This window comes from Vulpes lagopus, chromosome X (assembly GCF_018345385.1).
Source record: "Vulpes lagopus strain Blue_001 chromosome X, ASM1834538v1, whole genome shotgun sequence".
NCBI lineage: Eukaryota > Metazoa > Chordata > Mammalia > Carnivora > Canidae > Vulpes > Vulpes lagopus.
The window spans coordinates 87,428,681-87,444,723 of NC_054848.1; the positions used below are offsets into that span (position 1 = coordinate 87,428,681).

At 33.8% G+C, this 16,043-nt stretch overlaps 1 protein-coding gene across 1 annotated transcript in view; it reads left to right on the forward strand.

Annotated features, from left to right (window-relative positions):
* Window positions 1-349: 349 nt before the first annotated feature.
* Window positions 350-16,043, forward strand: part of HTR2C (5-hydroxytryptamine receptor 2C) — a 159,977-nt gene continuing 144,283 nt past the window's right edge. The window contains exons 1-2 of the mRNA XM_041741730.1: window positions 350-420; window positions 5,604-5,917. Of these exons, the coding sequence (XP_041597664.1) occupies window positions 386-420; window positions 5,604-5,917 (349 nt within the window). The 5' untranslated portion in view covers window positions 350-385. The remainder of the gene's footprint in view (window positions 421-5,603; window positions 5,918-16,043) is intronic.

The window sequence follows — 16,043 nt, forward strand, 5'->3', positions numbered from 1 at the left end:
ATGTGTACTCTGAGAAGGTTTAGTTGAAGTCCTGTATAAATAAAGTATGTACAAGAAATTTTAGAAAAACTAAAAAGAAAAAATGAAAAGAAAAAACTAGGATGGTTGTATATTGGTAAATAAATGAAAAATATATTTTCTGCTATCTTTTATCACTTATATGATATAACGTGCTTACCTGTTTGCTAAATGTTGTACTGATTGTTTATCACTTAATAAATATATTTAAGGTTATTTAATTGGCTGTTATGCAAGTTATTTGGACTTTTGACTAATTTTCTTTTTCTTTTTTTTTCTCTCCCCAGAAAGGATGGAATCATGAATCCAATCTGTTAAATTTCCTCTTCTCAATTTTAAACTTTGGTTGCTTAACACCAAAGCAATCATGGTGAACCTGAGGAAAGCGGTGCATTCGTTCCTGTAAGGATGTTATTACTTGTTATTTTTTAAAAGATAACTTTTTATGGTAGCTTGCTCAAAAAATGCTAAAAAAAAGTTTTTATATTATCATTCTGCTGTTTGCCTCAATTTGCATAAATGACTTGCACCCCACAGACTAATATTATGGTGTTCCCTGTTCAAAAATGAATGTGGAAAAACCCCTATAACATAGACTTCAATTAAACAGAACTGTTCATGTGTTAAAATAAATAATTAATACGGCAATAATATCCTAAATTCAAAAATAATTCCAACATTCATGGCTGCTTTCTCCATGGTTAAAATGTAGAAATGAGAAAGGTTCTTTCCTTTCCTTCTTGCACAGACTAAACAGCCAAGAGGATAAAAGGTCTTTAGAAGTTTCTGATTTTATAAAGAATAGTTGAAGTTGTAAAAGAATAGGTCAGAAGTCAGGGAGTAGAAGTTGGGTGGTGTATCTCAACAGAGGAAAACAATGCCATCTTGTCAATGCCATCATGATAATATGACCCAGTAGTTAAGGTCCATAGAATGTCACATAAAGGAGATAAGAATTGGATTCAAGTACTGAGCAATCCGAAATGTAATCTAATCCAGGTATATCTTCTTTGTAACTTAATAAAATGTTGGGTTGGTTTCTTCCAGACCCACTCTGAGGAATGGGGCATGGAAAAAAAGATGCAGCGCTCTGTACATTCTGATCAGTTACATTTGAGAAGCCCTGAATCACCTTGTTTCTATAGTCTCCTCTGTGATTCCTGTAAAAAAGCTCACCCAGGAAAAAGTTTATGGAGTAGTATAAAGTACACCAACACTGGATCGCTCGCAATATGCAATATGCTCCACTATAGCCCGTCTTGGATGTCATTATACATTGTGGGGATAATAATCTCGATGATGTGTGATTCCAAGAGAACAAGAACAGACAGGAAAAGGAAAGGATGAAGGGCAGAGAAGGGGCACCTGGGTGGCTTAGTCAATTAAGCAACTGACCCTTAATTTTGGCTCAGGTCATGATCTCAGGGTCTTGGGATCCAGCCCTACATTGGATGGACGGTAATCCATCTCTTCTAAAAATGCCCTTGTCATATGCCTGCAAAAACACAGTACATTTAAAATGTACAGAGTTTTAAATCAACTTATCATTTTCTTTATCTCCTAAGAATATAAAATTATCTGTTCATTAAACATTTAGTAGCAATGAATAAATTGGTTGAATTGTTCAGAGAGAAATTGTGGGTTTTGTGTACATATTTTATGAGACTTCTGTGGGCTTAATAACAATTAATTTAGGCTTTAGGAGCAAGACTGAAATTATTCTTCTTTTGTAGAAGGACTGTATATATTCCACCGAGCATGCAAATATTAGTAGCTAGGTTAAATTATAATGTAGCCAATTCTTCATTACAAAACTATAGAAAATAGGATTGAACTTTAATAAAAATTGTGATGGCACTTTGCCCATAGAATACTTTGCCCAATAGGAATTTATTAAATTCAATTGAATTGAAACCAGGAAACTGAAGTAAATACTCTTTCAGTATCTTCTCAGTAACATGATTTTATAATTCACAATAGATATATTTAGATTCTATAAGCTTCCCCATTAGTTTAGTATTTGTCTCATGGACTCTCATGAAAATTAAAAATATATCTGGCTAGCAGAGATAAGCAAGATAACCACTTGAAGTGTTTCCCTACCCCATAATAAGACACTCAAATTTTAAAACTGATAATTGTCCAATAGGGTTTCATGTATTTTTTTACATATGATTTTATCCTGCATACCTCTATCATTTTTAAAGATTTTAAAAATTTATTTATTAGAAAGAGCACGAGAGGTGGGGAGGTGCAAAGGGAGAGGAACCCAACATGGGTCTTGATCCCAGGACCCTGAGATCATGACCTGAGCCAAAGGCAGTTTCTTAAGGGACTGAGCTACCCAGGCACCCCCTATCATTTTTAGAGAAATATAAAAGGACTTTGGTATTTTCACAACTTTCTTAGAAAATTGAAGCTGGAGGACTCCTGGTTGGTTCAGTCAGTTAAGTGTCTGCTCTTGGTTCAGGTCCTGGGTCCTGGGATTGAGCTGCATAGGGCTCCTTACTCAGTTGGGAGTCTGTTTCTCCCTCTGCCCTTCCCCCACTCCTACACTTGCTGGCTCGTGCTCACATTCTCTCTTGTGGGCACTCTCTCTCAAATAAATAAATAAATCTTTTTTAAAAAGTACATGTGAGGGGTACCTGGGTGGTTCAGTGGTTTAGCGTCTGCCTTTGGCTCAGGGCTTTACTTATGGGGTCCCAGGATCGAGTCCCTCATTGGGCTCCCCACAGGGAGCTTGCTTCTCCCTCTACCTATGTCTCTGCCTCTCTCTGTGTGTCTCTCATGAATAAATAAAATATTTTAAGAAAAAGAAAATTGAAGTTGGATGCATATTCTGTTAGGACCTTATTCTCTAGGTTTAAGAATAAATATATTTGTGGTTCTATAACTGACAGTTGAAGATGCAACATTTTACTATGAGCATAAACTCTTGTGGGACTACCTGAGATAATCATCAGCTAATCTAAACCAGAACTTTTTTAAATGCCAGAAGGACACGTTTTTCATCGGGTAGGCCAGAAAAGACCTAGATTTAAAATTACTGTCTGAGCTTCATTTTGCATAAATAGGTATCTTACTAAAATAAAATCAGAATTTAAATTCATCACCAATTGTGAAATACATGAGTCAGGATATAGTTATCATAAAATATCTTTGTTTAACTCTGAAGACAAAAAGAAGGTAAGCCCCAATATTCACTGAGGGCCTACTGTGACAAAGTTACAATTTTCAGGACTTTATATATATCATTTAGTTTTCCCAATAATCAATCACATGATAGAGATCATCCTTGCTGTACAGATGAAGAAATTGATGCTCTGAGAAGTTAAGTGACTGGTCAAAACATCATTGAATTCATGAAGTTAGGAAATTGACCATATGCTAAATGCAACAAATATAGTGACAAAATAATCAAAGCTGAGAGCAAATAACTTGCTCCTATTTATTTGGTCTTTTATTTTAATAATTTCTACTCACATTAGTCACAGATTACTTATGACATAGATTTTTTAATCATATATTATTTTAGCTTATTTTTTATGTTCCAGGAAATAGAACTTACTGATTATTTGATAAAAGCTACTATGTATGGCACCCTGTGCATGTTGCTTAGAATATCAGGTAACTTTGACAAATAAGGAAGTTATTTTAAGCAAAATGTCTAAAATATTAGTTTTCTATCTTTTGCAGAATGAGCATGTCAAAATATTTTCATGATTTCTTCATTATCTTAAAAGATATAAAGGTATATTACCAAGATACTAAGAGAAATAATTTGTAAATACTACAGAAAGTTATTACAATATTTTACTTGAATTTTAAAATGCTAATAATTTTTAAGGCCAAGTGTTCCAGTTTAAATTTAGAAAGTATAGTGTGTATGTATGTACATGTGTATAATATTATAAATACAATATCACTACAATAATCATAATCATCCAGTTTTACTACAGTAAATTCCTCTAATGATTGGTAATAAATGATGAACTATTCAAATCACACACATATTTTCCCTGTATAAAGGTAACATTTTTATTTCAAAGAAAAAGTGAATAAGATAATGAAATAAAAGCATTTATAGGAGGAACTCAGACTCTGGATGTTATAATGTCATATGTTCAATCTCCCCAATTCCAGAAAAACTCTTACTTCAACAGTCTTGCAAAAAAAAGAAAAATTATTCAGGACATATTTGTACAAGCAGAGAAAATTTCCTCCTCTACAAATAATAACAAGCTTTCAGAACCACTATGTACGGTATAGTTGCTGCTTAATATTTATAAAATAACTATTTATTGAACATAGAATACACAAAAAAACAGTCATTCTTGGATTATAATCCTTGCTTTTAGGCAGGAAATACTGAATATGCTTGTCTTTCTTATCTATTTTATTAATGAACATAAATGTTCATTTTGCTAGATACTTTAGGAACATACACTTAGAGAGGACACTTAATGTATGTAACCTGAATAAATCTCATATCTCCATGGGGGGAAGTTAATTTGGGATGTACAAAACATAACTATGACCACTTCTCTTACATTATTTTGCCACCTGGCCTGACATACCTACTAGTAGAGTCTACAAAAGTACCATCATGAGAAATGCACACTTTAATGACTTGAGAGATTTTGTATCCAGCACAGGAAAGGCAGCAAACCCACAGGAATTAATCATCACACAAATCAATCATTTTCTAGCCTAGAATAGAGCCCAGAAAACATAAGAAAGAAACAAGGAGAGGGTCAGATAGAAGGAAAATTTGTAGCACACATATTAATATGTATGGATCAACATAAAGTCACTTTGCAGCTGTGAGGAGGTAAGAAGAGTTCTAGAAAAAATGCATATGCACTATTGCCAAAACCCACTGTGCCTCTTCTAACATCTTGCCTGAAGTTTGATGACAACTTATTCTTTCTCAGCTTTGGATTAAAAAAAGAAATGGTCCAATTTTCTTGATCAGGGTACTGGATACTTAAAGGAAAATCTCCTTTCATTCTGTTGTCAGTTGTCTCAGAAGATACTTAGAAGAAATTAATATTTTAAAAATATAAAAATAGACCATTACAGCAAATCAAACAATACTGTGGTTTCATATTGCCTGTATAAAGTAACAGTCTAAAACATAGGCTTTGAAATCAGTGGGACCTGAATTTGGACCCTGACCTTGCCCCTTACTGGCTATGCTGCCTTGAGAAAATTACTTAACCTTTCTGAACTTCAGACTCCTCATTTGCATAATGGATATAAACCAATACTGACCTCATGAGGTTGTTGCACGTGATCAAATGAGATTATATTTATATATTTAATTTTATAATAGATATAATTTTTACATTATATATATATATAAATAGATATGTATTTCCATAAACTGAATGCCTGACTCATAATAAGCACCCAATAAAAGTATTCTTTGGGTAGAAAGAAGAAATATTGAGATTTAATTAAAGGAGTAGAAATCATGATGATGGTGATAAGGGTGGCTGAAGGAAAAGCAATTGTTTGGTATAAGCAACTTATTGGGTATAAGCCATATAATATGTACCTGATTTTTTTTTCTTAATTTTCAGTGTGCACCTAATTGGCCTCCTGGTTTGGCAATGCGATATTTCTGTGAGCCCTGTTGCAGCTCTAGTAACTGACATTTTCAATACCTCCGATGGTGGACGCTTCAAATTCCCAGACGGGGTACAAAACTGGCCAGCACTTTCAATCGTCATCATCATAATCTTGACAATAGGTGGCAACATTCTCGTTATCATGGCAGTAAGCTTGGAAAAGAAACTGCACAATGCCACCAATTACTTCTTAATGTCCCTAGCCATTGCTGATATGCTAGTGGGACTACTTGTCATGCCACTGTCTCTGCTTGCAATTCTTTATGGTAAGTACAATTTTATTAGTTTTTTAATATCAGATTATATTCTAAATTTGTGTCAAGTATATAGTAAACACTCATACAGTTCATCATTTTACTGACATCATTTGAAAAATGAAGAAAAAAGCAAATTGTGTGACAGAAGGATGTGTATATCATATTTATTAAATAAATCCATAACAGAGTCTTCAAAAAGCAAAAATGACATTTTATAATACATTAAAATCATACACATATACTCTATTGCTCAGTCTCACTATAAGCAATGACAGTTGCCTTAATGTACACAATGGGACTGTGATAGAAACATGTTCTCACATCTATGTTCTGGGCGGTACACATACCTAGTTTCATCTCTTAAACAAAGAAGGAAAATGAGGTTCATCATCTTTAATAAATACATTTTAAGTAATCTTTTTAAATGTTGGCAGATTAAATGTTTGGTATGTGATAAGCACTAAATAACAGCTATTCTTCTTTATGGAGCTTACAACTGATGTTTTTACAAGGTGATGGGATGGGTAACAAATTACTAATTATATAAGTGCAGGGTCACATTATCACAATAAAATTCGGGCATTCAAATCAAATCTATTGATTTTAGAGAGGTTTTTCCTTTTTCTTTTCATTTTCTGCCATCCCTTTACTCTATGCCTTCCACATTTTATTTTTTTATTCAAGTGTAATTAGCATACAGTGTTGTATTAGTTTTAGATGTACAATATAATGATTCAACAATTCTATATATTTCTCAGTGTTCATCAAGATAATATCACTCTTACTCCTCTTCATCTATTTTATCCATCCCCTCACCACCTCCCCTCTGGCAAATACAAGCTTGTTCTCTGTATTTGAGTCTGTTTTTTAAAAAAATTGTCCCTTTCGTTCTTTATTTGTTTTGTTTAAGTTCCGCAAATGAGTGAAATCATATAGTATTTGACTTTCTCTGACTGACGTCAATTAGCATTATACCCTCTAGGTCTATCCATATTGCTGCAAATTACAAGATTTCAGTCTTTTTTTTTGGCTAAGTAATATTCCATAGTTTGAATATACCACACTTTCTTTTTTCAGTCATCTATCAGTGGGCACTTGGGTTGCTTCCAATAATGCTGCAATAAACATAGGGATATAGATATAGATAGATGATAGATAGAGAGATAGATATAACATAGATATAACATAGATATAACATAGATATATGTATAGTGTTTTCATTTAGTTTCAGTGTTTTCATTTTCTCTGGCTAAATACCCAGTAGTGGAATTACTGGATCATATGACAATTCTATTTCTAATTTTAAATATAAAGAAAAACTCCGGGACCGTTGGGTGGCTCAGCAGTTGAGTGCCTGCCTTCAGCCCAGGGCGTGATCCTGGAGTCCTGGGATCTAGTCCCACATCAGGCTCTCTGCATGAAGTCTGCTTCTCCCTCTGCCTGTGTCTCTGCCTCTCTCTCTTTCTCTCTCTCTCTCTCTGTGTGTCTCTCATGAATAAATAAATAAAATCTTTTAAAAAAAGAAAAAATCCTCAGGGATTTCAGGTAAAAATAAAGAATAATTTACAGGAGCAAGAGAATTCAACTAACCTCACAATGAACAAAAATAAAGCAAAGCAATAGTGAAGCAATATTTCTCAAAAAGTTAATCATTTGTAAGACACTCCTTCAAAGGCAAATCTATAAAGAAAGAGAACAGATCACTAATTTCCAGAAATTGAAAACGAGAGATCACTGAGAAGGGGTATTTATTTTGGTATATCTTGTGTGGTGGTTATTTCAAAATTTGAAAAACTATAAATTCTAGTGTGTAGTTTTTAAAGAGTGAATTTTACTGTATGTAAAGTATATCTTAAATTAAAAGGTAGAAAAAAATACTCAAAGTTGAAAAGAAGCTATTTACATCCAGACATGCTATCAAGACTATAAAAAGTTGAAATTCATTTTAAACTCAGAGAATTTTTTTTAAAGATTTTATTTATTTATTCATGAGAGACACACAGAGAGGCAGAGACACAGGCAGAGGAAGAAGCAGGCTCCATTCAGGGAGCCCAGTGTGGGACTTGATCCTGGGACTCCAGGATCGTGCCCTGAGCGGAAGACAGACGAAGACAGACGCTCAACCTCTGAGCCACCCAGGCGTCCCTAAACTCAGAGAATTCTGAATCCATAAGCCCTTTGGAAGAAATTAAATAGTGGACGAGATTCAACTAACAAAGGAATGATTGGAAAAATTTCATCCAAAAGGCTGATGATGAAGATTTAATATGGGTAATTTTAAAGCTAAGACAAAAATAAGGGCAGCCGGGTGGCTCAGTGGTTTAGCGCCTGCCCTTGGCCCAGGGTGTGATCCCGGAGACCCCGGATCGAGTCCCACATTGGGCTCCCTGCATGGAGCCTGCTTCTCTCTCTGCCTGTGTCTCTGCTTCTTTCTGTCTCTGTGTCTCTCATGAATAAATATATAAAATCTTAAAAAAAAGACAAAAAATAAAGTGGCATAAGGGTAGAAGAATAATGTTATATGTTATATAATATCTTTTAGGTGTTATAAACTCTAAAAAATTAGAAAAATGCAACTAAAATTAGGAAGAAAATGGAAAAGGAAAGTAAAATAATTCTACTGATTTTCAATAAACAAAAGGTGGGAGTTAAATGGTACCATAAAAAACTGGCAAACCCGAAAGTAATAGATTGAATAAGAAAATAGTGGCTTAAGGGCATTAAACATTATATAAATATAACGTGATACAAATGTCATATTAAAGTTAGCCACCAAAACAAAAAAACAAACCTTCCAAAACCCCAAAAGAAATATAATTAACAAAAGAGTAAAAAAAAACAAAATCAGAGGAAGAAACACAAGAAAATATAACATTAATGCCCTCAACATTATACCATGATGTAATATGACAGAGGAAAACAAATGTATCAGTAAGAGCAATAAACTTGAATGAACCTAAAACATGATTAGAAATGAAAGATTTTTAATTCGGCTTAAAAAGAAAGGCCCAACTATATTCTGTATACAAGAGAAACTCTTAAAACCCAGTGATTCATGATGGCTAAAAATAAAGGGATGAGCAAAAGTGCACCAAGTAAATGGAAAAAATAAGAAAATAGAAATTGTGGTTTGATATCTAACAAGATAAATTTCTAATGAAAACAGCAATGAGAGTAAAAAAGAAGGATGTTTATTTATGATAAAAGACACAATTAACAACAAAGATATAGCAGTTAAGAATATCTATGCCACCAATAATGCAGCAATGTCCTTTATAAGGCAAAAACAAAAGAACGTGGAAGGACACATTTATGAATACATTCTACTAATGGGAGATTTTAACACAACATAGTATAAGAAAAATTGGGCAAAAAAATAAAAAGGATGTAGATCTTATGGAGGTGTGTTGAGCCTTATAACCTTATCAAAGAAAGTATGCCGTCTTTGTAAGTGCATGTGGAACACTCACAAAAATTAATATACTAGGTTGCAAAGAAAATATTAGAAAAATAAAAATATTATCCAAAGTACTTTCTAATAAAAAGGCAATAACATTAGAAAAATTAACAACAAAAGTTTAAAGACGATCTCATCTTGAAGGTATAACAAATTTTTAAAAAAGTCTTGATCAACAGGAGCAATGCAAACTGAAATTACAGATTTCTTTAGAAATATAACAGCATTGGGGCACGTGGGTGACTCAGTTGGTTAACCGTCTGCCTTTGGCTCAGGTCATGATCCCAGAATCCTGGGATCAATCCCTGAATCCGGCCCCCTGTTCAGCAGAGAGTCTGCTTCTCCCTCTCCCTCTGCCTCTTCCCCTCACTTGTGCTTTCTCTCTCTCACTTTCTCGCTCAGTCTCTCTCTCAAATACATACATACATACATAAATATCTTTTTTAAAAAAAGAAATATGACAGCATAAACACTGCATATCAAAATCTATACAATATACTTGAAGTAGTGAACAGTGGAAAAATCATACCCCTAATCACGTTTATCATAAAAATGAAAGCATACAAATGAATTAAATTCCCAGCAAAGGAACTTTGAAAAAAAACTATAAAGTAAACCAAAAAAAGCACAAAGAAGAAAAATCTAAAGAGAAAAACAGAAATTGACTACAGCTTTAAAAAAACAATATACCTAATGAATAAATCAAATTCTTGCTTCTAAAAAAAATTAAATAAAAAATCATCAGCTAGCTTTAAAAAAGGAAGAAAGCATGTATAAAATATGACAAGGAGAATAACAACTGAGGCAAAATACATTTTTTAAATTATGAGATTACTTTGTAGATTTATATGCAAATCAATTTGGAGCATTAAAAAAATAGGTAATTTCCCAAATGGAATAATCTGAGACTACCTGAATAGACCTGAAGAGACACTTCTTCAAACAAGACATACAGATGGTCGGCAGGCACATGAAAAGATGCTCATCACTAATCATAGGAAAAATGCAAATCAAAGCTACCATGAGATTTCACCTTAAACCTGTCAGAACGGCCAGAATCAAAATTTTAGGCAAGAAATAGGGATGCCAGGGTGCCTTAGTGGTTGAGCGTCTCCCTTTGGCAGAAAGCCTGCTTCTCCCTCTGCCTATTCTCTGCCTCTGTGTGTGTGTGTTTCTCATGAATAAAGAAATAAAATCTTTAAAAAAAAGTTAAAAAAAAGACACAAAATACCAAGTGTTGGTGAGGATGTGGGAAAAAAGTAAGCTTCATGCACTATTGGTAGGAATGTAAATTGATGCAGCCACTATGGAAAAGAGTATGGAGTTTCCTAAACAATTAAAAATAGAAATACCATTTGAGCCAATAATTCCACTACTGGACATTTATCCAAAGAAAACAAAAACACTAATTCAAGAAGATATATACACTCCTGTGTTTACTGCAGCATTATTTGCAATAGCCAAGACATGGAAGCATATCTACATGTTCTTCCTAAATTAATGTATCAGTTAATTCAATTCCAATAAAAATGACAAGATTTTAAAACGTTTTTTTAAAAGTATATTGTCACAAAAACATTTAACATAAGATCTCCCTCTTAAATTTTTAATTTTAATTGTACTATTGTACTGCAGGTACAATTATGTACAGCAGATACCTAGAGCTTATTCATTTTGCTTAACTGAAACTTTATGCCTGTTGATAAGTTCCTATTTTCCCTTCCCTCAATCTCCTGGCAACCACCATTCTACTCTTTGATTCTATGAATTTGACTACTTTAGATACCTCATATAAGTGGAATCATGCAGTATTTGTCTTTCTGTAACCTTTTTTTTTCACTTGGCATAAGGTGCTCAAGGTTCATCTATGTTATCATACACTGCAGACTCTTATTTTAAGGTTCAATAGTATTCCATTATGCATATATATTTCGTTTTCTTTTTTTATTCATCTGTTGATGGACATTCCAGTTGTTTCTACATCTTGGCTTCTGTGAACAGTGCTGCAATAAACATGAGTGCTAATATCTCTTCAAGATTTCAATCCTTTTGGATAGTATCCAGACGTGGGATTGTTGTATTATATGATAGTTCTATTTTTAATTTTTGAGGATCCTTCATACTGTTTTCCACAGCAGCTGCACCATATTATATTTCTACCAACCTTGTGCAAGCATTCCCTTTTCTCTACATCTTTGACAACACTTGCTATTTCTTGTCTTTTTGATTAACTGTTCTGACAGGGTGAGGTGATATTTCATTTTGATTTTGATCTGCAGTTCTCTGATGAGTGATGTTGAGCATCTTTTCATATGCATATTATACATTTGTATATCATGTTTGGTGAAATGTCTACTCAAGTGCTTTGCCCATTTTTTAATTGGGTTATTACAATTTTTTTACTTGAGTTGTAAGAGTTCCTTATTATTTTGGAGGTTAACCCTTTATCAGATATAGGACTTGCAAATATTTTCTCCCCCTTCATAGTTTGCCCTTTCACTCAGTGATGGCTTCTTTTGCTGTGTAGAAGATTTTTTTTTATTGTTTATTCTTTTTGTTGCCTGTGATTTTGGTGTCATATCCATAGAATCATTGCCAAGACGAATGTTATGAAGGAACGCCTGGGTGGCTGAGCGGTTATGCATCTGTCTTCAGCTCAGGGTGTGATCTTGGAGTCCCAGGATTGATGCCCATGTCAGGCTCCCTGCACGGAGCCTGCTTCTCCCTCTACCTGTGTCTCTGACTCTCTCTCTCTGTGTCTCTCATGAATAAATAAATAAAATCTTTAAAAATAAATAAAAAAAGAAATTAATAGAAACTATCCTTGGGGAAGCTCAAACATTGAACTTATTAGACAAAGATTTTAAATGAACAAATTTAAATACTCTCAGATATTTAAAAATATAACAAGAAATATGGGGATCCCTGGGTGGCTCAGCGGTTTAGTCCCTGCCTTCAGCCCAGGGAGTGATCCTGGAGTCCTGGGATCGAGTCCCACATTGGGCTCCCTGCATGGAGCCTATTTCTCCCTCTGCCTGTGTCTCTGCCTCTCTCTCTCTCTCTGTCTCTCATGAATAAATAGTTTTGTTTTTTTTTTTTAGAAAAAGGATGAATGTTTTGAAGATTTTCCCCTATGCTTTCTTCTAAGAGTTTTACAGTTTGGGGTCTTATGTTTGAGTCTTTTGGATGCTTATTTTACAAGAAGCTTTTTTATGGAGTTAGATAAGTCAATATTAAAGTTCATTTACAAGATTAAACATGCATAAATAGCCGGAAAAAAAAAACTAAAAGAGAAAAGCTATCAAGGAGGACTAGCACTAGCAGCTATTTAAACATATGATAAAGCCTTTGTAATTTAAAGTGTATCATTGGACCATACATAGACAAACAAGGGGAATATAGTAGAAAATCTGAAATAGACCCTAGTACAAATGGATATGTAATATATGATAAAAGTATCATTCCAAATCACTGGGAAGTGGTGTTGGCTAACAATATAGTCATTTGGAAAAACATAAAATTCGATTTTGCCACATGCCAAATACAAAAACAAACTCTAAATGGATTAGAAATCTAATTTTTAAAAATGAAACTGCACAAGTACTGGAAGAAAAGAAATGTGAAATCATCTATAATGAGGTATATGGAAAGGATTTTTAACAATGACTGAAGATTCAGATGTAGTACAGTAGAAGATTGATAGATCTGTAAAATAATAATTAGAATAATACATGGTGAAAGCACAAGTAGCAAAGTTCCAAAACAAATAACAAACTCAGAGAAAATATTTGCAATGCATATCACAGTTAAAGGACTAATATCCCTAATACGTAGACACTTTTTAAAAACTTAGGTAAAAAGATCCAGCACTCAATAGGACCAAAAAAAAAAAGAGCTAAAGATAGAAGTCAGCCATTTGTGAATTTTTAACACATTTAAAAACATTGTGAATATTTGAATTATATATACACATTGATATATGCAGTCCTTAAATATACGACAGCATTAAATTTCAATCATTATAAGAGAAATGCAAAATAAATGACACTATAATACCATTTTTTACTTATCAGATTGACAAAATTAATTTTATTTTACTCATTTTTTATTTTTAAAATTCAAGTATATTTAACATACAGTGTTATATTAATTTCAGGTGTACAACATAATGATTCAATAATTCTATACATTACTCAGTGCTCATCGTGACATATACTCTTAATCCCCTCCACCTATTTCAACCATTCCCCCCCACACACCTCCCCTCTGGTAACCACCAGTTTGTTTTCTATAGTTACATGTCTGTCCTTTTTATTTCTCTCTTTTTTCTTTGCTCATTTGTTTTGTTTTGTTTCTTCCACATATGAGTGAAATCACATGGCATCCATCTTTCTCTGACTGACATTTCACTTAGTATTATATCCTCTAGATCCATCCATGTTGTTGCAAATATAAATTGGCAAAATTGCAAAAGCTTGACATGACACTGCAGCAAGGCTATGGGACATAGGCGTTCTCATATATTATTTCTGGGAATGCCAGGTGGTACGGTAATTAGGGGAATTTGGCAATACTGAACAAAATTACATTTGCATTTATATTGTATCCCAACAAATCACCCTCTAAAAATTTCCCTGGATAATAAACCTCTCATAAAACAATAATATGCATGTATAATGTTATTCATATGAACATTGTCATTGCAACATATTTGAAACAACCTATGTACCCATAAAAAGAGACTAACTGAATGTACTATAGAATGTACATATAATGGAGTACCATGAAACTATTAATAGGAATAAGAAAGTTCTCTATTAACCAATATAGAGTCATTTCCAGCATATATTATCAAGTGAAAAAGCAAAATGCAAAAGAGGATATAGAGTATACTATCTAAGAAAAAGGACAAATACAAAAATATACACATATCATCTTATTTTTGTAAAAAATATATACAGAATGGTTAAACAAGAAACTAATAATGAGATTTCTTACCTTCAGGGGGACAGTAGAAACTGGATAGAAAAGATGGGGATGGGAGAATAATACTTCTCTGAATACATGTCTTAGATAATTTTGACTTCAGAAACTGTACTAATGTTCTATATATTAAAACAACAAAAAATGGGAGAAAACTCTAAAATAAATCATGAACAGAGTCAAATGAACTTAACTCTATTTGAAATTATTAACATAACCATACTGAGTAGAGAGCACAGGAATTACCCTAACCCATATAGCTTTAAAGCACAATTTTTGTCCTGTATACACAACGAAAAGCTAAAGAAAAAATATGAACAAATGAATCGCAATATTAGGTTTTATTTTATCAGAGGTGTACAATGGCAATTCTGAAACTACTTCCTGTGTATTCTGAGATAGACTATGCATATAAGTATGCTGAAGATAATAGAAACTAAATTTCTCACTGTTGCATAAGGAAGTTGAAAACTTGGAAAGGGAAAACAAGTAATGAATCCTGTGGTTTTGGATTAATTTTTCCTGGTATCAATATGAATTAATGGCAAAAGTAGATAATAATGATAATAATAGTAGTGATGATATAAATGGAGATAGAAATCAATATTTGTATATATGTGTATACTTAGAATTATTTTCTATCTCTGTTAAGAGGGCCTAACAGCAACAACACATGAGTAGCAGTAAGCACAAATGGGAATAGACAGTCCTTGGAAAAATGAGGCCCAGGGCAAGAATATTATAAGAAGACTGGAACATATTTTGAGCTAGAAAGTCAGGAAGTGCTCAAAGAATGATGTTTTATATTTAAAACACACACTCACACAGAAGCAAGCTTAATGGGACCTCCCCCTCATCAAGTCTGGGAACATTTGAACATTAAGATGAATAATGAGAGCTCTGATGCCAACAAAAATAGAATAAGCCCACTAAAGACTCCCTCTTTTGCTATGCTCATGTAATAATTCTGGAAAAAAATTCCAAAGCAATTGCCTAAGGACTTAGAAAAATAAACAGAAGTTGCCAGATTGGGAGGGAAAACAAAACAGAAATGGAACCTCTGTGAGAGTGAGCTTCTCATTTTTTTTCTCCCACTTTTCTCTAGCACCTCTGCCCCAAGGCCAGTCCTCAGTCACATGGTTACATGGGAGTAGTACAGGAGTGGCTAAAACTCTTATGGATACCCAATCTTTCTGAGCAGAGTAACTGGCAAAAGAAGCCTCTGAGGCCAAACGTCATTTAAATATTTTTTTTCTCTTCCTTTTTTTATGTGTTGGTTTTGCCAGAAGGATGGCTCTAGTCAGATGGCTGTGCTTTGGTGGTATGAGCACTAAAATTTTGAAGAGATCCTTTCATTTCTGGCCAGAGGACCAGAAAAAAATAGGCTAGGACTATGCCCTGAGTGGCACATGTGTGGGAGAGACTCAAAGCAGCATACGCAAAGGTTCTGAAAACAAAATATACTGTATCCATGGCCTACAGACATGAACACTACTAACTCTGAACCTAACTGGTCTGATTGCCTAGTAAACCAAACAAGTGGGGATGCCTGGATGGCTCAGTGATTGAGCTTCTGCCTTTAGCTCAGGTCATGATCCTGGTGTCCTGGGATCAAGTCCCACATCTGGCTCCCTGCAGGGAGCCTGCTTCTACCCCTGTCTTCGTTTCTGCCTCTCTCTGTGTCTCTCATGAATA